This window comes from Trachurus japonicus, chromosome 22 (assembly GCF_045865225.1).
Source record: "Trachurus japonicus isolate A0001 chromosome 22, Traja_1.0".
Classification (NCBI taxonomy): Eukaryota; Metazoa; Chordata; class Actinopteri; order Carangiformes; family Carangidae; genus Trachurus; species Trachurus japonicus.
In genome coordinates, this window is record NC_140928.1 from 5,764,097 (window position 1) to 5,786,406 (window position 22,310).

Sequence of the window (22,310 nt, forward strand, 5' to 3'; positions counted from 1 at the left end):
ATTGTTATTCTGCGAATTTGAAACCAAACCAAAATGGCTGAAAAAGGGTTCATATTTCGTGCATTCGCTGACGAGGGTTTCAGCCTTTCAGCCCACAGTGGAGGGGGTGAGAACAAAAGATATGTGAGAAGGGAAAAGATGAAAAATTTTAAAGGATTGTGTCACATCCTGCTTCTTCTTCTCCCTCATCCGGCGACGACACAAGCAGCGAGCAGCAGGGGAGGGCAGCAGCGCGCCCTCTGATTGGTCGATGGAACCGAGGGGGACGCTGATTGGCTGCCAGTTTGGCGCTGCAGCAAAAGTATTTTGAACATAAATACAAGCAGCTCCAGTGTCTTTTTCTCAGAAACCAGGGGCTGTCACAGAGGGAGTACGCTGCGCCGCTGCTCTCTGCCACAAACAACAACTATGTGGTTTTACTAACTTAGCAGGACAGAACTAAAGTTTAACTCCCCACGGAGCCACCGAGTCACTTCCCAGACGGAGTTTCACGTCGCACGGTTCGGAAATGTCTTCTTAAAAAAAGAAATTGTTCCTCGCTAACTGGTTAGCTCCCTTGTTAGCTCGAAGTTTGGACCGTCTTGCTAACTAATTGGCACTGCCCGACCCGAAATTTAAACAAAAAGCAATAACCACCGCGGGATTTTACACACATTGGACAACAAAAAGATGGAGCCCGTTCATGTTTTCGGCAGCGCCAGTCCCGGTAATGCCGCTGCAAAGAGGAGGCCCGACGGGATCCCCGGGCTTTCCTCGTTCACCCTGCCCGAGCTGAGCTCCAAGACCTCGCACTGCCGGGACCTGTTCTCCTCCGGACCCGCGGGTGTGCTGTCTCCCGTCACCAATTTGGCCCTGGACTTGAACAATTGGGGTGGACTCGGCAGGTATTATCATCTTTATAATTTATCACAGTTTTGCGTGTTGTTTCTTCTACCTGCTGCTACTGCTGCTGCCGTGTGCAACCCTATTGGTTTGGTACCACACTTATCGCAGCCCTTAACCTAAACATGCAGAGTTTGGTGTTTTTAATGTGCATACAAACCGTGTTTCCTCTTCTTTCTTTTTCCCACACAGTCAGTGTGATACCCCGAAAAGGAGAAAGCATGCCCCCCTCGAGAAGGTTCCCTCCTTTGCCTCTGACGTCTCATCTGATGCTGGTGAGCTTCCCTGCAAACCCATTGTCTGTGTTAATTGATGCCATTACAACCGCTGCCTGAGGGCCTGATGATCTGATCTCAGTAATGCACCTTAACGTGAAATGTGGTCATGAGATGACGAGGATTGTCAATGGTTGCTTTGTTATTTCGTTTTTTAAATGAAAATGAATTTAAAGTGCTGTTTTTCTTTCACTTGAATCATAATTAATAGAATATCTTTGTGTTTTGGCCCATTGCTTGGACAAAGGAAGATAATATTCCTTTGCTTATTTATTTTCACGCACTTTAAATTAAAATTCAGCTGTTTTAATCTACAAAATTCACTACAGCTACGGTCCTACTTGACTGGTATTCAGCTGGTTTGTGATGATGCTTGTGTCCTGTCCTGTGCTGAACCACTTGGTGCATGCATTGACCTATGACACAAATATCTTCCCTCAGGCCTTGGCATGGATCTCCCGAGTCCCATGGATGCTGATTTGGACGATGCGTAAGTTGCACTGTCCTCTTCATGTCTTCTCTAATCAATCAGCCTGTGAGCTGTACCCCCTCTACCCCCCCACCTCTGCTGCCTCCCCCTCATGCACCCCCACCTCCACCGCCGCCCTGTGCTTGGCTTCAGCTGAGCCCAGCACCCATTTCTCATCTATAGGATTATTGTTTTACCGTTGGCTTTAAGATTGCAGCTTCACTCAGTTTTTTTTGGCTAAGAAGATTAGCCATCAAGACACGCCGGCTTAACTTTCTTTGTGTTTTTTGAAGTAAAGTGAAAAGAACACGTCTGGAATTTAGCATTTTTTTTGACTATTTGTATTGGTTAGTTTTGTTAAACCAAGTTGTATCGGCTCCTACAGGCGAGACAAAATACAACCTGGCCACACCAGTTGTGCTCAGTATTTATCTTTATCAGTTTGTCAGCACATCCTCAGCTGCCTAATCTTGGGTGGCCCTTCTTCTCTTTAGCTCTCCGTTGGGTGAGTCCCTGCAGACATCTGCTGCGGCCTTCTGTGCGAGTTCCTTTACAGCAGCATTTGGTGCTCAAGATCTCATTCACCATTCACCTCCTTTTACAGCTGTTTGGTTGCTAGGAGTTGTCCTAGCAGGCAGGTTGGGGGAGGACGTGACCCACGCTTGGTGTTTTAATGATAGCCCACCCCCTCTGGGTTTTGGCACACTCTTCCTATACACTGTTATTTCAATAGGAAAAAAGGGGGCAGGAGGTTTTTTTTTTTTTTTTTCTGCATCACGTCTATTGAAATGAGGGCACCCCCAGAGAACTGCCCCCCACCCCCTCACCCCCACCCTCTTCTCGTCTGCATTGAATGGGACACGCTCCCCCCCTCGGCAAACAAAGGGCCCTTGCAAGAAAAAGGGGTTGGCAGCGCCGGCTCTAGCAGGCATATGGTAGATTAGCTGATCTCTGCATCTCTTCCCCTCCGCCCCCCCCTCTCCTCTCCACTCGACTTACTTAGCATACAGGTGGGCATAACTCCAGTGCAGAGTCCACCTCTTACGTCCATGCATTCATCCGACTTCCTCCCGTCCAACCGTTCCTCCTGGTTTCTCAATAGAGCCGCAGGTTTTTTTTGTAGTTTCCAGGCGGCACAACGTCTCTCCACTGGCAATTAAAGCCTTTCAGCTCCACGCTGCCGTGGGTTTTTCATTACAAAGACCTGATACTTTCCCTTTTCTTTTGAATAACAGCGCCATCTTTTAAAATCTGTTGCATATTCACACCAATTTCCAACCAATTCTGAACAGTTTCTCATCTTCCAGTTACAGATTTGAAAAGGACATTCACCAGTCGAGCCGAGTTTTCAACGAGTAAGTTGCTTCGCCGTCAATAATACTCTAAAATCATTAACCAGTGTTTGGCCGTTATTGCCTCTGTACCTATTTGATCCTATTGCTCTCTAGGGAGGATTATACTACACAGACTTAACAGTTGATTTGATTTGTATTGATTGCTCCATCTCTTTTCTATCAATTACAGCAGGATGCCAATTCGAAGAATCAACTCATTGCCAGTAAGCAGATTTTCTTTTTTGTGTTTACAGCTCTGTGCTTTTTTTAAATTGGTTTAATCTCTGGCTAATGTTCAGTGCTGTCAGATGCTGCAAGATTAGGCCTGCTGTTTTTGTTCTAATTCAGTTTGAATTATAAAAAAGAAAGACTGTGCAAAAAGGGGAAAAACCTAAAAAAAAAATGCATGTAAAAACATTAAAACTTCTGCCTGATCTGGAAGGAAAAAAACCCAAAGTCTTTAATTTAACAGTATGAATCATCACAGAAGTGCTTGTTTCTAGTTGCTGAACCTCCACTGACTGGCTCCCTCTCCTCTCCCCCCTCAGCCCCAGCTCCTGGGTTTCAGTCCGTCTCTCAAGGGACAGGACGACTCCCACCGCTACGGAATATTCGGCCAACAACCCTCCCAGATGAACGCCGCCGCCTCCTCTTCTCAACAGGACAACAAAGAGAACATGCCAGAGGTGAGCGCTGCGGTTTCTTTGGTAGAACACAGAATGTTCAATGGGCCTTTTCCTGGTTGGATACAGAAGCTTCAATACAAGTTAATAATTACGCATCATTTGACTTTAAAATATTTGCTTAATTTATAGAATTTTGTCACTAACAGAACACAAATGTCTGCAGAAATATTGTGTTTGAGCAGCCAGTCAAGACAGCTAAGTGTTGGTAATGCTTTCTGAAACATGTTGAACATTAATTAATATAAAAATGTTTTATGTTTTTCTATAAGGAGGGCTTTGAATTCAAGAAACCAGCCATGCCGGTGGCGAAGTGTCGCGTACGCTCTTTCAACTGTGGACAATCAAAAGATGCGTTTGCCCGTCGCCCCAGCTCGGCCCCAGCCCTCATGGTACGTCACCCTCTGAATCGTGCCCGTCGTTGTGTGTGTGCGCGAGCGTTAAGACCCGTCTCTAGATGATTGAAACTCTTGTTTTTTTTATTTCTTTCCTCCAGTTTTCCTCACCTCCTCCTGTCCAGCATCTGGACTTCCACGACTCCAGCCCCATGTTCCTGAGACGTTCCTCCCTCACCTCTAACGAAGACGACGACGACGGCTTCCTGGAGATCCTGGATGACAACATGGAGGTGAGGCCTCTCGTTACAAACTCTGAGTTCCTCCTCCACACTTCTTTTTTATTAAACAGCAAATGTCAGCACTGTTTCTAAATATTCACCTCTCTGTCTTCTCCAGAACAACTGTGGGATGCCGATGGGGATGGCCAGCCTGCTCACCGCCCCACTGGTGTCCGACACCACAGGAGAAGACTCGGTAAGTTCACCTACAAACAAAAGCTGAATCGTAGGAGCCAATAAGGGACGCCTCCTGTATTTGATTTGTATTCAACTCTATACTGACACATGCTGCCGCCTCCTTCTCCTCCTCCAGCCTGTGATTCGCTGCCGGCCTCGAAGCCTGTTCCGCTCTCCCTCCATGCCCAGTCCGGTGTCCCGTCCCTGTGCGAAGCGCCCCGACTGCCCCAGAGATGAAAACACGCCGGTCAGGGTGAAGAGACGGCGCAGCCTGGCAGGAACGCAGCCCACCACCCTCGAGCAAAACCCGGAGTCTCCACGGATGGTGAGTCTTCACTACTCTGCCTGATTTTAATGAATGAAACCAAGCTGAAGTTTGTTCAGATGTTAGTTAATCCTGTCTGTAAACATCAGTACAGTTAACTGGAGCTCTTATCCTAACTATTGGCTCGAAACACTCTTCTAACAGAGGATGAACTGAAAAAGGCCTCTGAGTCACATTGGAGCTGCAGGTTTGAAACCAAATGTAGATGTAACAACAAATCAGCAGCTTTAAAAACCAGCCTCCACCGACCATCTGTTAACTCCCGAGTGAGAATGGAGAAATCGCTCCTGAAACAACCCCCGAGCCCCGGGGCCATTGTCCCCGGCTCCTCGTAGACGATATCGAATTACCTCATTTTCTCCTCGAATGCCTCCTGAAGTCTCTCCCTTCCTCCTCATCCTCCCCAGAGCTCCTCTGTGCTGCAGAGGTCCAAGTCCTTCTGTCAGACCGACATCGAGAAGCTGCTGGACAGTGAGGACGCATCCAACGAGCTGATAGGAGATTTCACCAAGGTGAGGAGGACTGCTGGAGCTCACAGCCGTGTCTCTTTATCTCTGCTGGATAAATACTGTGCAATGAACCATTTAATCTAATCTAACCCTATTTCTTTTTTTGTCTTCCAGCCGTTTGTGTTGCCGACAGTGGAGGGTAAACATCAAGACCTCAAGTACATTAACCCAGAAGTGGTGAGTAGAGACGCTCGGCTGCTCTTTTTTCTTTTCCTCTGACAACAAATTCTCAGTTTTTTCCCTTACTGCTGAAGTCATACATCATTTTAAAGTGTGTTTTTTTTTTCTTTCTCTTTGCTCTTCAGATGGTGGCAGCTCTGACCGACCAGTTCAACCATCTAGTTGAACGAGTCATTGTCATCGACTGCCGCTACCCCTACGAGTTTGAAGGAGGACACATCAAGGTGAGTCGACATCTGCAAACATTAAAGAATCAGAGCCACAACTTCTTTATCAAGTTTTATGGAATAGTTGAATAAACAAAAATAAAAGCTCAAAACAACTGAAGTGAAGCATCCAGTATTTAGCGGTGGGCTAACGTGTTTGGTGTGATGATTGTGGTCTCAGGGAGCTCTGAACCTGCACCAGGAGGAGCAGGTGGAGGACTTCCTCCTCAAGACCCCCATCGTCCCGTCCTGCCCAGAGAAACGAGTCGTCATCATCTTCCACTGCGAGTTCTCGTCGGAGCGTGGCCCCCGCATGTGCCGCTTCGTCCGGGAGCGAGACCGCGCCTGCAACGACTACCCCAAGCTCCACTACCCCGAGCTCTACATCCTCAAGGGCGGATACAAAGACTTCTTCCCTCACTTTCAGGTTGGTTGTCAACAAATCACAAGGTTCACTCAGTAGCTGCTCAGGAGACATACAGTCTATGATGAAGTAATTGTTGGAGCAAACACTGATAATGAAGTTAGGGAGGTTTTGTAAAAGCTGTTTAACAGAACCAGTCGACAACAGTATTTTGGGGATTTTATTGTCATTTTGATTGAGGAGCTCATTTCCCTGTTAAAGGGATAGTTCAACATTTTGGCAAATTGGCCCATTGCCATAATCCCTATAGTCATAGCAGTAGGTTTGTTACCTTTAATTGTCGGTGCAAGCTATTTTTAGAATGGTGGAGCAGAGCCGCGAGCTACGCTACGGAGGCTCATGGAATTTCTTGGTTTCCCTCATCAAACTCATCAAATACACAATCCAAAAACTCCAAAACGCTCTGGTGGACAAGTTGTGACCTGCACATTCACCACGCTATGAGATAATAACAGAACGTTACGAGACAGAGTTGTTTTAGAGGTAAATTCATGCAAAACCGCTGATGCGCGTTGCCTTCAGGGACAGTTTTTCAGCAAGCAGTCTCTGTATTTACCTCTAAAACAACTCTGTCTGGTAACGTTCTGTTATTATCTCATAGCGTGGTGAATGTGCAGGTCACAATTTGTCCACCAGAGCGTTTTGGAGTTGTTGGATTGTGTATTTGATGAGTTTGATGAGGGAAACTAAGAAATCCCATGAGCCTCCATAGCATAGCTCTTAGCAGCTTGCAGCTCTGCTCCGCCGTTCTAAAAATAGCTTGCACCGACAATTAAAGGTAACAAACCTACTGCTATGACTATAGGGATTATGGCAATGGGCCAATTTGCCAAAATGTTGAACTATCCCTTTAAGAGACTTAAGCTTGAACGTTCATTTGAGGCTTTAAACTAGAGTGAGATTTAAAAAAAAACAAACTATCCTCTCTAAACTTCAAAGTCATCTGAGTCTTTTTAAAATCAGAGAAGCTGCTAAGTGTGATTGAACAAAGCCCTCTTCAGCTCCTCAGTGCTCTAAACGTGTCTCTTCTTCCTGTGCAGTCACAATGTGAACCTCAGGCCTACCGGCCCATGCACCACGAGGACTTCAAGGAGGACCTCAGGAAGTTTCGCCTCAAGAGTCGCACCTGGGCCGGGGAGCGCAGCAAGAGGCAGATGTACAGCCTGCTGAAGAAGCTCTGAGCGCCTCCTCCACCTCGTCCTCCATAACTAAAACTGCCTCTGAAACACACTGCCTCTCCCCCTCCTCCTCCCCCCCGGACAGACTGAGGCCTCGCCCCCGACCTGATGAGGAACTAAGTTATTGGGATTACGCCAACAGAAAAAGGGATTTCCTGAAGTCCCCGAAAGTTTCATTTAAACTATAGCAAAGTTAGTTATTTATGCAAATCTAAAGAGGGAAAGACCAGAAATGACGAACACGTCGCTGAGGCGCAGTCAACAGATTTGTTTCTGTGATCGTTTTAAAAACCACTCGGACCTACTGCCCCTTTTACCTTTTTATCATTGCGCTGGCGTGAGCGAGCACAAATCACTGCCAGATTTCCAAACAGCCACCGAACCACGCCGCCAAGTCTGAAGTTTGTCTTTCAGTCTCCTCACTGGATTTTTTTGTTCTTTTTTTTTTTTGTTATTATTTTTCATTTGTTTGTTGTTCCATCTTATTTAAGCACTTAATTTAAAAACCTGAATTGGTGAGGTGCTTTTTGTTTTTGATACGGCTTTTTATATATCGTTTTAATGAATTTTTGTTGGTCCCCGTTCAGACAGTGATTTGTTGAAAGCATGCCTTTTTCTAGGCATCCCCCGAAATGTAAATTGGATGTTTTAATGACGGCTTGTAAAGGTGTAAAATTAATGCAGAGACATTTTTTATTTCTTGATCAGTTGCAATATTTGGGCTGTTCTTTTATTTTTTATTTTTAGAAGAAACCAAAGCAAACAAGCTACCTGTTAACTTTGCAGTGAGATTTTTCTGATGCTGCAGGTCAGCAAGTGTGTGAGAGGATTTTTAATCTTGAGGAAAAACAACGTTTGTTTTGCTTTCAGTCCCTTAATGTTCAGAGATAAAAATGTCTTCCACTCTGCAGAGCTACACGATGTCAGTTTATAACGACTGGGGCGGGTTGAATATTTTGGTGCAGGCTCATGGGGGAGCTGCTGAAATAAAGATGCAAGTGCGTTCAAATGTACAGTATTGAAGTTTTTGATTGTGAGAATGTAACTGTTGTGCTGTGAATGTTTTCTTGTGCAGGACTGAGTCTGTTCAGATACACCCAAGGTTTTTGTTGATGGTATAAATTTGTAGTTTTTACAAAAGAAGTAAAGCTTCTCAACTGTCAACACAAACATGTGTGTGAGCACTTTGCCTAAATAAAATACTAATTCAATATTGGCTAAATAACTTTTTAAAGGTGAAGCTTGTCTGAACAAATAACAAACAAATTGAATTTTACATTTTGAATTAAAGAGAATTATTCAGATTAGAAGCTCAGCCCTGTTTCTATCGGCAGCAACAAGTTAAGTTTATAGATTATAAATAGTAAAGTAAAACCTGGCAAAGTCTTATCTGACACCTTAAAAACTCAGATGGTTGGTACAAAGTGTTGAGGTTTGACATCAGGCTCTAAAGTTGGGTTTGATCTCCACATCAGAGGCATGAACTAGGTTTCTAGGTTCTGTCTGAGTTCCTCGTCACGTTTCTAAATCCAGTAAAACCAGTCTCTTTAGCGCGCAACGATTACACTGTCACGTTCTGTCTGAGTCAGACTCAAAACATGTTTTGTTTTGACGTGGGTTGACTACAGTCCTCAGGCTAATTTGCAGTGATTTGTAAATACTTCAAATCTCTGTTTAATTGAGCTGAAACAATGTTTGACAGTTTTATTTCCTATGCAAAACTTAATCTGGCAACAACCTGTGACCACTTCTCTTTTGAGCCATTTGAATCGATTTGTTCACACATTTGTCCACATTTTCAGTTTTGTGGCGCTTCCAGGTTTTGTGTAAATGATTCCAGATTACCGTGTGGGAACCTTGGCGACGGGTTTCCTGATGTGCTGAGTTCAGTCAAAACAAACTGGACTTGACCTGTCAGAACAACAACACATCTATCTGCAAGGTTTGTTTGGTCTCTGCACGTTTTTCCCGCACACACGCAGCAGTTCCTGTTTTTTCAAATTTTCCCTCTGCAGCGGTCTTTGGGAGTGGCCTCCCTGCTGCAGCACGTGCCCACACACACACACACACACACACTCACACATTCCTGCATGTGTATGGAGTGGCTCTGTGGAGGCGGTGCCTGGCAGCCTGACATGTCCTGACAGGAGGTTAACAGTTCTGTTGCAGGAGGGAGAAAAAAAAATCAGAGCCTCCATGTGCTGTAAACACGTGACGGAGTGGAAGTTATAGAAGCTCTGCCCCCTCCCTCCCTTCTGGCACTTCACCAAAGTTTGAAACGGGGCAGTTTCCCAGCGGCCATGTGGCTGTGGGAAGAGAGAGCGCAAGCCTTTGTTTGCATTCCTCTGACTGAGGTCTGAAAACTGAATTTATCGCCAACAGTTTCAAGCTGAGCTGAGGCGAGCGTCTGTCTGTTGGTCGTCTTGAGCAACTAAACCGAAGATGCTTTAATTCTTTCCCCTAAACCCTGGAAAAGGAAAAGGATCCGTGTTGGCAGAAAAGTAAAGAGTGTAAACATAGTTTAGGAAAGAAAGAGGAAACCAGATTTTGTCCCAGTGATCTTTACATGTACTTGTCAATGGTTCTCCACTATTCATGACTGAGCTGCAGACCTTTGAACAAGACGGTTAATGAAGCAGTGGCCGAGGTTTTTAAGGGGCCTCACACTTTCAGATGAGGCATACCTAATGCAACACTTGCAACAGCTTTTCAATACCACCTTCCTTTTTCCACTTCAACAGTTGGTTTTAAAATGTAGATGAGTCCCTGGCAGGCCCCCAGAAAGAAAAGGAAACCAGGCCAGCTCTTGTTTTCTTTTACAACTGGACCCATCCAATTAGAACCTGGAGGTAAAAGAGTTCCAACTAGAGACTCTTTAAATGTTACAGTGACAGCTTTCCAGGAAATCAATAGTCTTAATGAGTTATTTGCTTGTTTAGTCTTACCTAAACCTTTGATTTAAAGTTGGTAAAACTAAAATAACTTAAAGAATCCTTCCAGACATGTAAAAACACTCTGCTTTGAATAATAACTAACGTCTAATGTATTTTCTACACAAAAAAGTCAAATTACTTTAGGTTTTTGAAGTAGTTATAGAGCTTCCTTACTTACAGTTTTGCAGGTCAGATCAGTCGCATCATGTATTTCTTAGTAGGCAGATGTTAGTGTTTAACAATGCATTTGTCAACAGATATATTATGTTACAGTATAAATAAGTTGTAACTGCTGACAAATGCTTCACATTAATAAACACTTAAAAAGTGTTTATATCTACCATATATAGTCTGTTAAATGTGTGTTTACTACTTATAAGTATTAAATATAGGGATATAAAGTATGTAAAGATGGCATGGGTAACATTTTATAATAAGTACACACTATTAAGCATGAATAAATACTGAATTCTTCATTTGTAACACATGAATACTCATATATGTACTTTATAAATACAGTCAGTGCTTATCAATGATGAGTAAAACATTTTTAACTGTGTTTATAAACTACATACTAGGCAAGGCGAGGCATCTTTTTTTCAATTCAATATCTTTATTGTCCAAAATGTGGAAATTTGTCTTTGGCTTCACCATAAAACCACATAAGATACCACATAAAATCACACAATAACACACATTAAATAAATAACATGTCATTCAATACACAAAGAAAAAGTAAAAGTCTTTGTTTATAAGGCGCATTTCATACCAAGGCAACTCAATGTGCTTTACATAAAGACAAAACATTTAAAAAGAACAGCATAAAAACAAAAACACATAGTTAAAAGCAAGAGCAAAGAAGAATAAAAAAGTAGAATAAAAGAAAATAGATCAAGTTTAAAGTTCTTAAAAATAACTTAGCTATAAGCACAAGAAAAGAGAAATGTTTATAACCTGGATAAAGTTGGGGCTGATTTCAATTCTGCTGGTAGTTTGTTCCAGTTGTGTGCAGCATAACAGCTAAATGCTGCTTCACCATGTCTGGTGAATACTAATGAGTATTCATGTGTTATAAATGATGAATTCAGTATTTGATGTTTAACTAATGCTTAATAGTGTGTAGGCTACTTATTAATAAAGTGTTACCGATGACATGTCCTCAAGAGAATCTATTGAACTCAGTTGAACATCATCATTGCTCTGATTCAAAGCCTCCTGTCATATCACCATGAAACAGTGCTGCCTTACGCTCTATGGTGTCAGTGTGTTGGTGATCACAGACAGGTCTGTGCCAGCCCAGCACCCTGCGGAGTGGCTCTAAAAACGACCCCACCCCTTTGCATATCACCATCTCCCCTTTGTGAATCCACCTCCTCCTCACTGCAGCCTTGTCCTGTTTAACACCCTGACCCCGGGCTCCTACACACACACACACACACACAAGGCTGCCGGTTCACTGCGATCAAAGCTGCAGCCTGGGTGTCACCTTTAAACCTCTGTGTGTTGCGACTTGTTGACACTGACAGTAAACTGACAACCCCGCCTGTAAAACAAGGTCCCACAGCTACTTGTCGAGGGTGTGGAGACACTTGTTTCAAAGGAAGGGTGGAGGTGGTTGTGGCTCAGTAAGGTGAACTTCCCTCTTGAATGTTTTTGGAGGATTAGAAACTGAAGGTTTTTCTTCTCTTGCTGATGTTTCAGCTTTGTGCTCGTCCTCTCTGCAGACGTGTGCACGGAGGATGTTTTCATTTCCCTCTGCAGACAATACAGAGCAGACTCTAAAGATATTTTTGGGCCGGTGTCACAGGTCGTCTTCGGCTTCCTTTATTTCAAACATCGCGGGCCTCGACATCATTGGTCCGGACCGGCTGATCGCCCTTCACCCACATCCTGTTGTTGTTCTTATTCAGCTGGTTTCTTAACACTGGAAGCTGTGACTCACAGCTCAGTAATACTGAAACCTGCTCAGACTTTTCTTGTGGTGAATATGACACAAACAGCTGCATGTTATTTGCTCGGCTCTTGCTTCGAAAGTTGAAACCTCGAAGCTGAACATCAGATCCTCGCGACATAGCCGCTGCAGAGAAAATGACTAAAATCTGGCTTCATTTTCACATTGAATCCCCAAATGGTTCTGGGCTAATTATTACCTGCAGATGCACTCCTTTATTACTGAAGAGTAATGACTGGGCTAATAATTACACACAGTGTGGGTGTTAGAAATACCTCTCCTCCACACCTGATGTGATGAAAAGCTCCATGCAACTAGGCCAAATACCTGCAGAGGTTTCCTACATAAATCAAACCAGGATTAGATCCGAAACTGCAGCCAACCTCATTTTAAATCTGTATTTACTCCACTTGACTGAAGTTGGAGTCGTTTCAGCCGCTCATATCAGTCTGCAGTGACCTGGAACCAAAACAGGAGGAATAAAAAAAAAAATAGTGACAATATTGATCTAGATATAAAGAGGTTCTGGCCTTTCTTTTGGTAAACTGTGCAACATAAGTCACACAACAAGCTTTGTTTGGTCGTCTTTGGACCAGACAAAATGAAATGTCAGAACTGCAGGTTCCATCTAGGAGCTATGGTGCTAGAAAAGTCTTTTAAAGCTCATCTCTTGTTCATTTCTTGGTTGTTTGTGTGTTTATGTTCCCGAGATGAAAAGGTTTGTCCTTCAATTTCTGCAGCAACAAGATTGCAGGATCAGTTCCCCTCAGTGTCTGTTCTGTGAATTGTGCTGTTTCAACAAGTCCACTCCTCACTGCAGGGGTCTGGCTGAATACTGAATGAGCTGTGTTTTATTAAATAGAGTCTGAGAGTCTGAAAAATACATCAGTCATCCAGTGAATATATAGGTTAGTGACTGTCGGCAGCTGTTGTGGAGCTTTTGATCGCATCACCAGAGGTCAAGAGACATCTACAGTTTAACAACTACACTTCAAACATACTGTGACATGATCAGAGGCTCCAGATCAGCTACTAAACTGACTTTTGTTGGATTTATTTTGCAACATGAATCTCAAATCAAACCTCTGAGGAACTGCTTGTGATGCTCCAAGAAGATGGTTTTGAAAGGATTTGGTCATAAGACAAAATATTGAATGAAATTTAATCTTAAAATTCACTTTTTGTTAAAATGCATGTATCAAAGCGTCCAATAATCGGCAAGAATTTTCACCCAAATCCAGAAATGTGCATCTCACGGCGGTGCAGGAGGAAGAAGTCATTTGGACATGCAGTTTGTGAAGAAGTCTTTGAGATCTTTCATTCAGGACCAACCATTGGTGGACCGACCAGACCAACATTTCCAAGCCACATGAGCTGCTGCTTTCATCCAGCTGTTACAGCTGTAAGGCCGCAACCGACAGAATGTCAACAAGACGACAAGAAAGGAAGTTTTCATCCAGAAATAAAGATGAAATCCCTCAAACGGCTGCAGCCGCCTCATCCTGGGCTCTTGTTACACTGTCTCTCAGTCTCAGTGGGTCTGAGAGGGGCAGGGGGCACAGAGGTTAACGGGACAGCGGAGTGAATGTTAACAAAGCAGAGTGAATGTTTCTTTCTTTATTTTCCCTCCGTCACTGCAGCTTCTACACACACACACACACACACACATAGAGAGAGCAGGGCCTCTCAGAGTAAAGAAGCGTGACCAGCAGCAGCTGTTGGATTAACAGCTGCCTCTGTTTGTCTGCTGAGACCCAGAAACACCCTGATCTCTGATGTCAGCTTCTCTGCAGCCGCCTTCTGTCTCTCAGCCCAGTTTTCATCCACCGCTGCTCTGAACTCTCTCAAACTTTTTACTGCACTTGGTGTTTCAGCTCCATCCAGTTCACTTGAGGTCGATCTGACTCACTTGAATATGCAAAATGGTTTTATACTTCATAACCAAACTAATGGACCAATCCAAAATGAATGTATTGTAATAGATAAGCAATTAAACCACAGCTTTGGCGTAAGAGTCATTTTGACTATTTTTAATCCTGCACATTTATTTTGGAGCCCAATGCATAGTCCATCCATGTGCATAAAGACATCAGAATGAAGTTTGGTAAAATTATGCGCAAAACAAACAAAAGAACAGTGGGAAGTGTGTTGCTGAAACTTAAAGATAAAAAAAAGTGTCAATGCAAATATATGCAGTATATTCACTTTATTGATTGTTACTCAGATAAAACAATACATTTTAATTTGCCAATTTGGGCTCTAATGTGTTTTTATTTCATCATTCATCTGATTTTTTTTATTTTTATGATTTGAACTTGTTTCATTACTTTATGACATTGTTTACATATTATGTGATAGATTAGTCAAACAAGAAAATGATCAGCAGTATTTTGGATAATCATATAATCATCAACATTTCCCTACTTGGACGTAATATAGATACTTTACATAGGCCTATGTGACTAATATACCGGTAATAATATCTTATCTCAGTCCATGATCCCAGTCTATGAATAATATAGAAGGAGCGCCATCTGCTGGTTGATAGAACGCAAAGCAACGGTGGCCGAGACAGGTCACCTGACCAACGCGGAAGTAAGTGAGAAAACAGTGAAAATGCATGAACATGTTCAGTGTTGTTGAGTGTTAGTGACAGATCAGCGTCGTCCAACATGGTCCGGTGTTTCCTGATCCACACCGTGTGTCCGGTCAGCGGCCTGTCCCCCGGGGAGAGCCGGCTCCTCTACTCCCGGGTCTTCGGTCCGGATGAAGCGGCCGTCCCGGTCCTGACCGAGCAGCACCGGGAGCTGAGCCCGGAGGAGAGGAGGCTGCTGCAGAAGGAGAAGCTGTCGGTGGTGGCGAGGTGACAGACAGTTGTTTGTTTATGTGTGTGCAAAGAAAGCTGTTTGCAGAATGACCCCTGCACTAGGCTACATATTAAATAGGTCGTTTGAGATTCAAGTTTTAGGTTCCTTTGTGTTTTAATGAGGATTTCTATTAAATCTGATCACTGCAGAGATCACACAGATGCATGAACATACTCCACATGCTGTGAAAGACAGTGTTTTCTTCCTGCAGCCAAATTGATGGAAACACTTATTTATATTGCAGTGTTGGCTTTATTCTAATATCTGATAGCCTACTAAATAACCTGAATAAATCATATTAACACAGACCATGAGGATTATAAAGAGCCCACACACATGGGCTTAAAATGTCAGATAAAGATCAACATCACTGATAAATAAAGTGGGATGGAGAAGATCAGTGTCTTCCTATAATGTTTCATACTCCATATCTGGCTGTTCACAGGATAACAAACATGTTTTAATTTGGATTTTTTATTTTCCAGAGTCCAGACTGAGTAAATGAGCTCTGTTTGTGTAGGAATAACAGCAGCATCCTCTAGTTTTCTGCTCTAATATGATGCATCCAGTCTTCTCTCTGCATCCTGCTAATTCTCAGACAGTAGGCTACACACAATGTAGAAACGCATCAGAGAGGCCGACGGAGGCTGTCAATCATCTCTGCATCCGTCTCTTTTGTTTTCAGAAACTGAAGGGAATCTCTCACAGACAGGGTGTTTGTGTAGCTTTCTGTAACTGCTGGTTATCACCATCGGAGGAAGACTGACGAATGACAACTCTGTTCTGCTGTTGGACACTTCATGTATAAACAAATCACAATCAAGCAGGACTGTGTTGTCCTAATGCTGCATAACAACACAACAGGAAACATTAATAATCTAAAAATCTTTAACCCCCCTCCCCACTGTGAGCCAGGCAGGTGAGGAGCGCGGTCTCTCTGTCCCGGGAGGCTTCGGGCCGGGTGCTGATGGAGATGGCACCGGGTGAGGAGGCCCTGGCTCTGCAGGAGGCGTCCAGCGGAGTGGTGCGTCTCCGGGCCGGCGAGCCCTTCTCCACGGAGCTGAGCGCTCTGTGGCTGGGCGTCCAGCATCTGGGCTTCACGCTGGTGTGTGAGCCCCACGAGAACCTGCTGCTGGCCGAGGGGACGCTCCGCAACCTGGCCCGACACTGCATGGACCAGGTGAGCATAGCCCAAACAGAGATGAGGGCTTGCGTATTATTAGATTTGAAAAGAAGCTCTTATAAGAGATAGAAAGGTTATTCATGGCCCACATACTTCTACCTTTACGCTTAACTTTGAAATGTGAGGACATTTTCAGTCTTGTGGTGGTTTTGATGTTACAACTGGACTGAGACTTACAAAAGATGGTCTAGTTAGTGTCAAATCAAGGTTTATTTCATTATTTAGTTTAGTTTATTTAATTTATAAGGGACAGTGTGCAATAACATGAATCATTTACAAGACATGAGGAGATGGTTGCACCAGATTTAGCTAAAACTGCTTTCCATCTGTAGTCCCACTCCCAACATATAATTCACAACAGACACAGACCACAATCTGAAATACAAAGGAAAAACCTGAGACATAAAATGACACAGAGACAATATAGACACACAATTTTCACATTTAAAATGACCAAGTTGTTACTGTGCAGGGAGGAACAACACAAAAACAAAACATAAAACTAAAAGACAGTCCAAGTAGCAGCGCTTGATGTAAAGTGTCTTTAAAAATGTATTTGAACACTATTTATTTTAGCTGTTTTTATGTTCCTTCATAGTTTTATACAATTTTGAATGATTGGTTTGGCATTTTGTATTTTATTCAATTCTATTCTATCCTATTCAGTAACAACCAGTAACAACAAAGTTATCTCAAGGCAATTTACAAAAAGAGAAAATGTAGACATTCTTTTTGTAACAGTATTTACAGAGACCCAACAGATCCCACTAAGAAGAAGCTCTTTATTGTCCTTATGCACACTGTACAATGAAAATTGGTTAGGCTTTTCTCAAAATAAAAACAATAGAATAGAATAAATAGAGAAGAGCAGTGTATTCAAATAAATGAAAACAAGTTGAATCTAAAACTGACATGAAAGCTAGAGCCTTGTGTGTGAGACAGTGCTGATATGTAAACAGCGCCTTTGACATACAGGTAAATAGCAGCACTGGTGTGTAAACATGTAGGTAAACAGCAGCAGGATTGACTTCCTAGTATAATATAAACCTCGAGCAGAACCAGACTCAGTCGTCTGGATATATCAACACCCATCCTATGTTTTCATTTTAAAATGCCCTTTTCAATTTAAAACCATCTCCATCCAGCTCCATCATTTCACCTCTGTATCTGAAACGATCTCCATTCAGACTATTAAACCTGAACACTCACACATACCTGAGCGATCGTGTACACTGAGCGGAGTAAACAGGAACCCAATTGTTTTCTCTGCAGCTGAAAAAAAAAAACACAATTGAGGAACAACGTGACAAGACGAGACAGCTGTGGTCGTCTTCAGCAGCTGCTGATTCATTATTCATGTGTCTCTCACCGCTGGTCGTCGAGGCTCGATAAGAACTAATGAGGAAGTGACGGTGATTGTTTCCGGACGGAGCAGGAGAGCTGCGGTTTTAAAACCTAAAGTGTAGAAGTTTGAGACCTTTGGAGACCTTCAGGCAGTTGATTAGCTGACACATGAGAAATAAAGGCTCCAAATGAATTCTCCCTGGTTTCACTATATTGGCTGAAGAATAAGGTCAGTCCACTGTCACTCCTCTCTTTCGCAGCCAGTGTTTGTAGTTGAATTTAACAAGCTGGCGATTGTGTCGATTTACTGCCGGCCGCTCTGTGAGGCAGGGATTAGAGGGAAAAGATTTCTAATCGGGGAGTTTACTGTGTTTGGGAAACTGTTTTTTTATTTTGGTTTTAAAGGATTAATGTGCTGATATTCAACAAATCCTGTGAAAAGATCAGAGCTAACACTGACTTGGTGCCTGATACGTCTCACTCAGTGTGAGCATTAAAAACACATCAGTGAGCTGCAGTGGGTGAAACCGTTACCATCAATGCGCTGGAGTTTATTATGATTAAATCTCAAACATGTTGTCATGTTTTCATGGTCGGATTAACTTGTTCCAAGGCCCTACAGCCTAAACCAGGTCAGGAATATGTATTAGTAGAGGAAAACATCTGAAAACAGCAGGAAAGATTATTTCTGACCTTGGTAAAACAACAAACAGTTGTTTCAGGTTTACAAAATTAAACATGAAATATTAACATTATGACTTTTAATGAGTTTGCATTTGAAAAGATCCATTGAAAAGTTGAAGTTTTGGGTCCTGTGGGTTCCAACTTTATTCGGAGTTGGAGTTATAGTGATGAATCTGCCTTGGTCCTGCTGCTCTAAATACTTGCTAGAACAATGGATTTGTACTAATCCGCTGCAGAAAATAGTCCCCAATAAATCCTCTGTTAACTAGGGTGGGAACATGTTCCTCAGTTGTGGTGACATTTTCATCAACAGATTCAAACAGATCATCATCTGTAACATCAAACCGGTTTAAGACACTGTGGAAGAAAACCCTGAAACTTAAAAAATAAGCTTTAATTAAGGGACAACGAGGAGTTTCTATTCGGTTATAAAAAAGTCTCACGTTAATGTGGATGAATCTCCGCTACCCACACTTGTTAATGGGCCCATTTTCGATAAATATATCGTTCTGTCTCTATCGTTATTTTGTTATTATTAGTGGTGGCGGAAATGCTGGTCGAGCCGACCAGCGTTTCCTTCGTGGCGAGTCATGAGAATAACGCAGCCGAATCGCCGTTTATGGTCAGAACTACGACGGTATGTGAACCTCTTTGAACCTCTGACTTTAATTATTGATGAATGAAAACATGAGTCCGTCTTGCGCCGGTCAAAGAAATGTACGGTGCGCGCGGAGGCTCATAAATGTAGTGTGAAAACGCTTCGCTTTTCCAAAACTCCTCGTTGTCCCTTTAAATGACTCTCAACTCTTAAAACAGTCACTTCTCACTTGTCTTAAAGGGGAACTATGCAAGTCTGGTCTCTTCTCCTCTGTGTTACTAACCCTCCTACTGGCCATGTGCATTTGTTTCCAACAAAGCCGAGAAATCAATCCATGGAGTGGTGGATAACGTTATTTATCATATATGTGTGTATTTCTGTAGTCTGATCAGTCATAAACAAGAGATTACGGGTCACAGGGCACGTTTGTGTGGCGGTGCCGCAGAGATGAGAGTTGGTACCGGGTCGGAGGCTCTGATCTTACAAGGTTGGTTTTCAGCCAAGAGACGCTAGGTGGAAGGCAGAGAGCCTCCATTCTCCCTGGAACAAGTTACAAGTCATATATCTAACCATCACAATTACTCTGAAGCTGTTTAAGTTGAGGTAAAAATCCTGCATAGTTCCTCTTTAATGTTCTGGCTGATCAGTGTAATGACACAGTATTCAAAGGAACCCACAGTGTTTGTAGACCAGTGTCTGCACATGTTCAAAGGCCTAATTAGACTGATGTCAGTTATATTAAAGGGGACATATTATGGAAATGCCATTTTTTTGAAAGCTCTTTAAATTTTATTTGGGTGTGTGTCTTGCCTTCTGGCCCCCAAAATGTGAGAATTGACAAAAAAAAAAACATGTAGTTTTATGAGCTGTTCCCTCAACTGTCATCCAATGATGTCATTAGTTTTTTTAATTTGCATAATACTAGCCCTACCTGTGAGTACAGGTACCGGTAGAAGGGGCGGGGTTTGCAATGGCTCATTTGCATTTAAAGGGACAGGCACTGAAACCAGCTGTTCTGAGCAGGGCTGTTTTGAGCAGATGAAAAGAGCTGTGATGTTTGATCCTTGGGGTATTTTGACTGAAGCATGTCACAGACATGTCTTTAAGACACCTGGGAACTATTTCAATTTGTGGAAAAGGGGCATAACATGTCTCCTTTAAGTCAAATCTCAGCAGTAGCAGCTCATTACATGTTATGGAAACCACAATAAACCCACAGGGCAACAGTAATGAAAGAAGATGGCAGCTGTATAGATTTTATTAGGACCTGTAACTAACTGGGATCATTAACGAGTCTGCATGGGGGTGGTCTCTAACCACACCTCTCCTCCCCCCTCCTCCCCCTCCCTCTCCCTCCAGGTCCTGCTGAGGAGCAGCCGCATCGACGCCGTGCTCAGCCGCCTCCTTCCTCACGGCCAGCTCCTCTTCCTCAACCACCGCTTCGCCCAGAGCCTGGAGAAGGAGGTGGCCGCCTACATGGCCAAGTGAGGTCACGCCCACGCCCACGGCCTGAGCTCGACCGCTGCTATAGCTGCATCTGCATCTGCTCGCTCTCCAACAGGCAGGACAAACAGACCCTTGTTTACCTTCTGTGACGTTTTGTGTGGCGGCGGCGGCAGAGGAGCCCGTTACTGGCAGCTGCTGCTTCAAATTGCGTGAGGTGGCGAACACATAGAGTGGTAAATATCTCCCTCAGCCACTTGCAGCTCACTGTTGACTGTTTACTGTGTGGGAGGCTTCAGTTCAAATCCTGTTTGTCAAATTGAAGAGTGGAAAGGAAAATGTGGCAGATTAAAGAGTGCAGCTGAAGAGGACAGTTAAAACCTACTCATCTGCATCAAAGGCTGCGATTTATCTAAATCACACCACTTGAAATGTCACAGCGTGACCTTGAGCAGCCAGACTCGACCTGTTGTTTTGACACGTTCACAGTGTAAATGACTCTCAAAGTGCATTTACTGCCTGATCATGACCTCTAACTGAGCTTTTGTTCCCGAGGAGTAGGAGGAACCCAGAACGAGGATTTTTTTTTCTTCTTCTTCTTCTTTGCACTTCAAGGTATGATTCATCTCATAGAAACAAAACAAGCAAAAAATGGAGCAAAGAAAAATCAAAGTCGAAGCAGTTTAATCTCACATTGAACCAAAAATGTCAGATTTTTTCGGAGACAGTGAGGACAATGGAAAAGGCAGGAGACGACACCGAGTATTATAAAACCGCCCCGGATGAATGCGGAGATGTTGGCGTGCAGAAAACAGGAAATGATGACAAGAACAAAAATGGAAACATCCAGACACAACAAATCACCGATGTTTTCCCCGTATCTCGTGAACATCTGTTGTACCTCTGACTGCGTCTCCCTGTGAAACCAGACTTCCCTCCTCCTCCTCCTCCTCCTCCTGGCCTCATAAAAGCCTCTTAAACCCCTGTTTTTTGTGTTGGCAACCAAATCAAAAAAATTAAAGCGCTGTTGTTGTTTTTTTCTTTCTTTCTTTTTTGGAAAAAAAACATAAAAACTCTGCCTTGTTGCCAGCATCGATTGCTTTGATCTTCTCTCTTTTTTTCCTGTATTAAAAAATAAAACTAATTTCTAGTATTACCTAAGGCGTATTCTTTGAAACTCATGTGTTCTGCAATCAAGGACATAACACGTTTCCCCCCCCAAAAAAAAACAAGGCACAGGGGGATTTAAAGTGAAGAATGATGTGGAGGGTTGTGAAGCTCTCATGGGAAACAACACACAAACTCAGCACCAGCTGGATGAAAACACCTGCCAGCTGAAACACACAAGTGACTCAGGTGAGCGGCTCCACTGTGGGAGCAGCAGAGGGCGCTGTGGTCTCTGAGTGTCAGTGTGCTGGGGAGGAAATCGACCTGATAAGAGGAAGTTTGTGTGAAAATGTTTTTCTAAAAGTTTTAAAAAGTAAGGGAAATGTGACTTTAAAAAAAATTTTAATCAATTTTTTATTAGCACATAACACAGATAATTGTTACATACATAATGCGTGTAGTGATTCCATTTCCATGTCTTTTTTTAATAACCTGGTCCAAAACAGGGCAAAAAAAAGTCAAAATCATATTACTTTAAATACCTATCCTAAATAAATGAAAGGCACGACTATAAAAATTAAAGTGCATAATAGAAAGGCTAAATGAAAAAATTTAACAGGGAATCCATTTGAAACAACATTATAAAATCCAACTTGTTACTTTTTTACACTTGTTCTGTTCTTTTTTTCATCCCTCTGATCAATAAATGATAAAGTCAATGCAATCATTTGTTGAAGATACATCTGGTTTTAATTCCCTCTCAGTAACCTTGGTGCCAGCAGAACACCACATCTTAGAGCAGAAAAAACATTTTCCTGAAGGTGAGGTAAAGACAATGTGACGACTTTTAGTGGGAGCTCTTTTTCTTCTTCTTTTTTGCAAAACCTAATGAACCTTCTGCCAGAGAGAAGCTAATGATGGGTGAGACCAGGATATAAGATA

At 43.0% G+C, this 22,310-nt stretch overlaps 2 protein-coding genes across 2 annotated transcripts; both read left to right on the plus strand.

Annotated features, from left to right (window-relative positions):
* Positions 1-344: 344 nt before the first annotated feature.
* On the plus strand, positions 345-8,271 carry cdc25b (cell division cycle 25B). Its single transcript, XM_085767221.1, has 15 exons — positions 345-884; positions 1,075-1,157; positions 1,599-1,647; positions 2,934-2,981; positions 3,151-3,184; positions 3,509-3,646; positions 3,916-4,035; positions 4,140-4,271; positions 4,378-4,455; positions 4,573-4,761; positions 5,169-5,273; positions 5,385-5,447; positions 5,576-5,674; positions 5,838-6,083; positions 7,121-8,271. Exons 1-15 carry the CDS (start codon positions 670-672, stop codon positions 7,259-7,261), a joined length of 1,740 nt encoding a protein of 579 aa, XP_085623347.1. The 5' UTR covers positions 345-669; the 3' UTR covers positions 7,262-8,271.
* A 6,444-nt stretch (positions 8,272-14,715) lies between these two features.
* On the plus strand, positions 14,716-21,476 carry ap5s1 (adaptor related protein complex 5 subunit sigma 1). Its single transcript, XM_085767636.1, has 3 exons — positions 14,716-15,005; positions 15,925-16,189; positions 20,178-21,476. The coding sequence occupies exons 1-3, from the start codon at positions 14,815-14,817 to the stop codon at positions 20,304-20,306; spliced, it is 585 nt and encodes a 194-aa protein (XP_085623762.1). The 5' UTR covers positions 14,716-14,814; the 3' UTR covers positions 20,307-21,476.
* The last annotated feature ends 834 nt before the right edge of the window (positions 21,477-22,310 follow it).

Bases quoted from the DNA above. Each gene is read 5' to 3' on its own strand.
- cdc25b (XM_085767221.1), top strand. From the start codon at position 670: ATGGAGCCCGTTCATGTTTTCGGCAGCGCCAGTCCCGGTAATGCCGCT. The intron at 1,158-1,598 runs GTGAGCTTCCCT...ATCTTCCCTCAG, and splicing joins TGACGTCTCATCTGATGCTG to GCCTTGGCATGGATCTCCCG. The intron at 3,185-3,508 runs GTAAGCAGATTT...CTCCCCCCTCAG, and splicing joins GAAGAATCAACTCATTGCCA to CCCCAGCTCCTGGGTTTCAG.
- ap5s1 (XM_085767636.1), top strand. From the start codon at position 14,815: ATGGTCCGGTGTTTCCTGATCCACACCGTGTGTCCGGTCAGCGGCCTG. The intron at 15,006-15,924 runs GTGACAGACAGT...ACTGTGAGCCAG, and splicing joins AAGCTGTCGGTGGTGGCGAG to GCAGGTGAGGAGCGCGGTCT. The intron at 16,190-20,177 runs GTGAGCATAGCC...CTCTCCCTCCAG, and splicing joins CCCGACACTGCATGGACCAG to GTCCTGCTGAGGAGCAGCCG.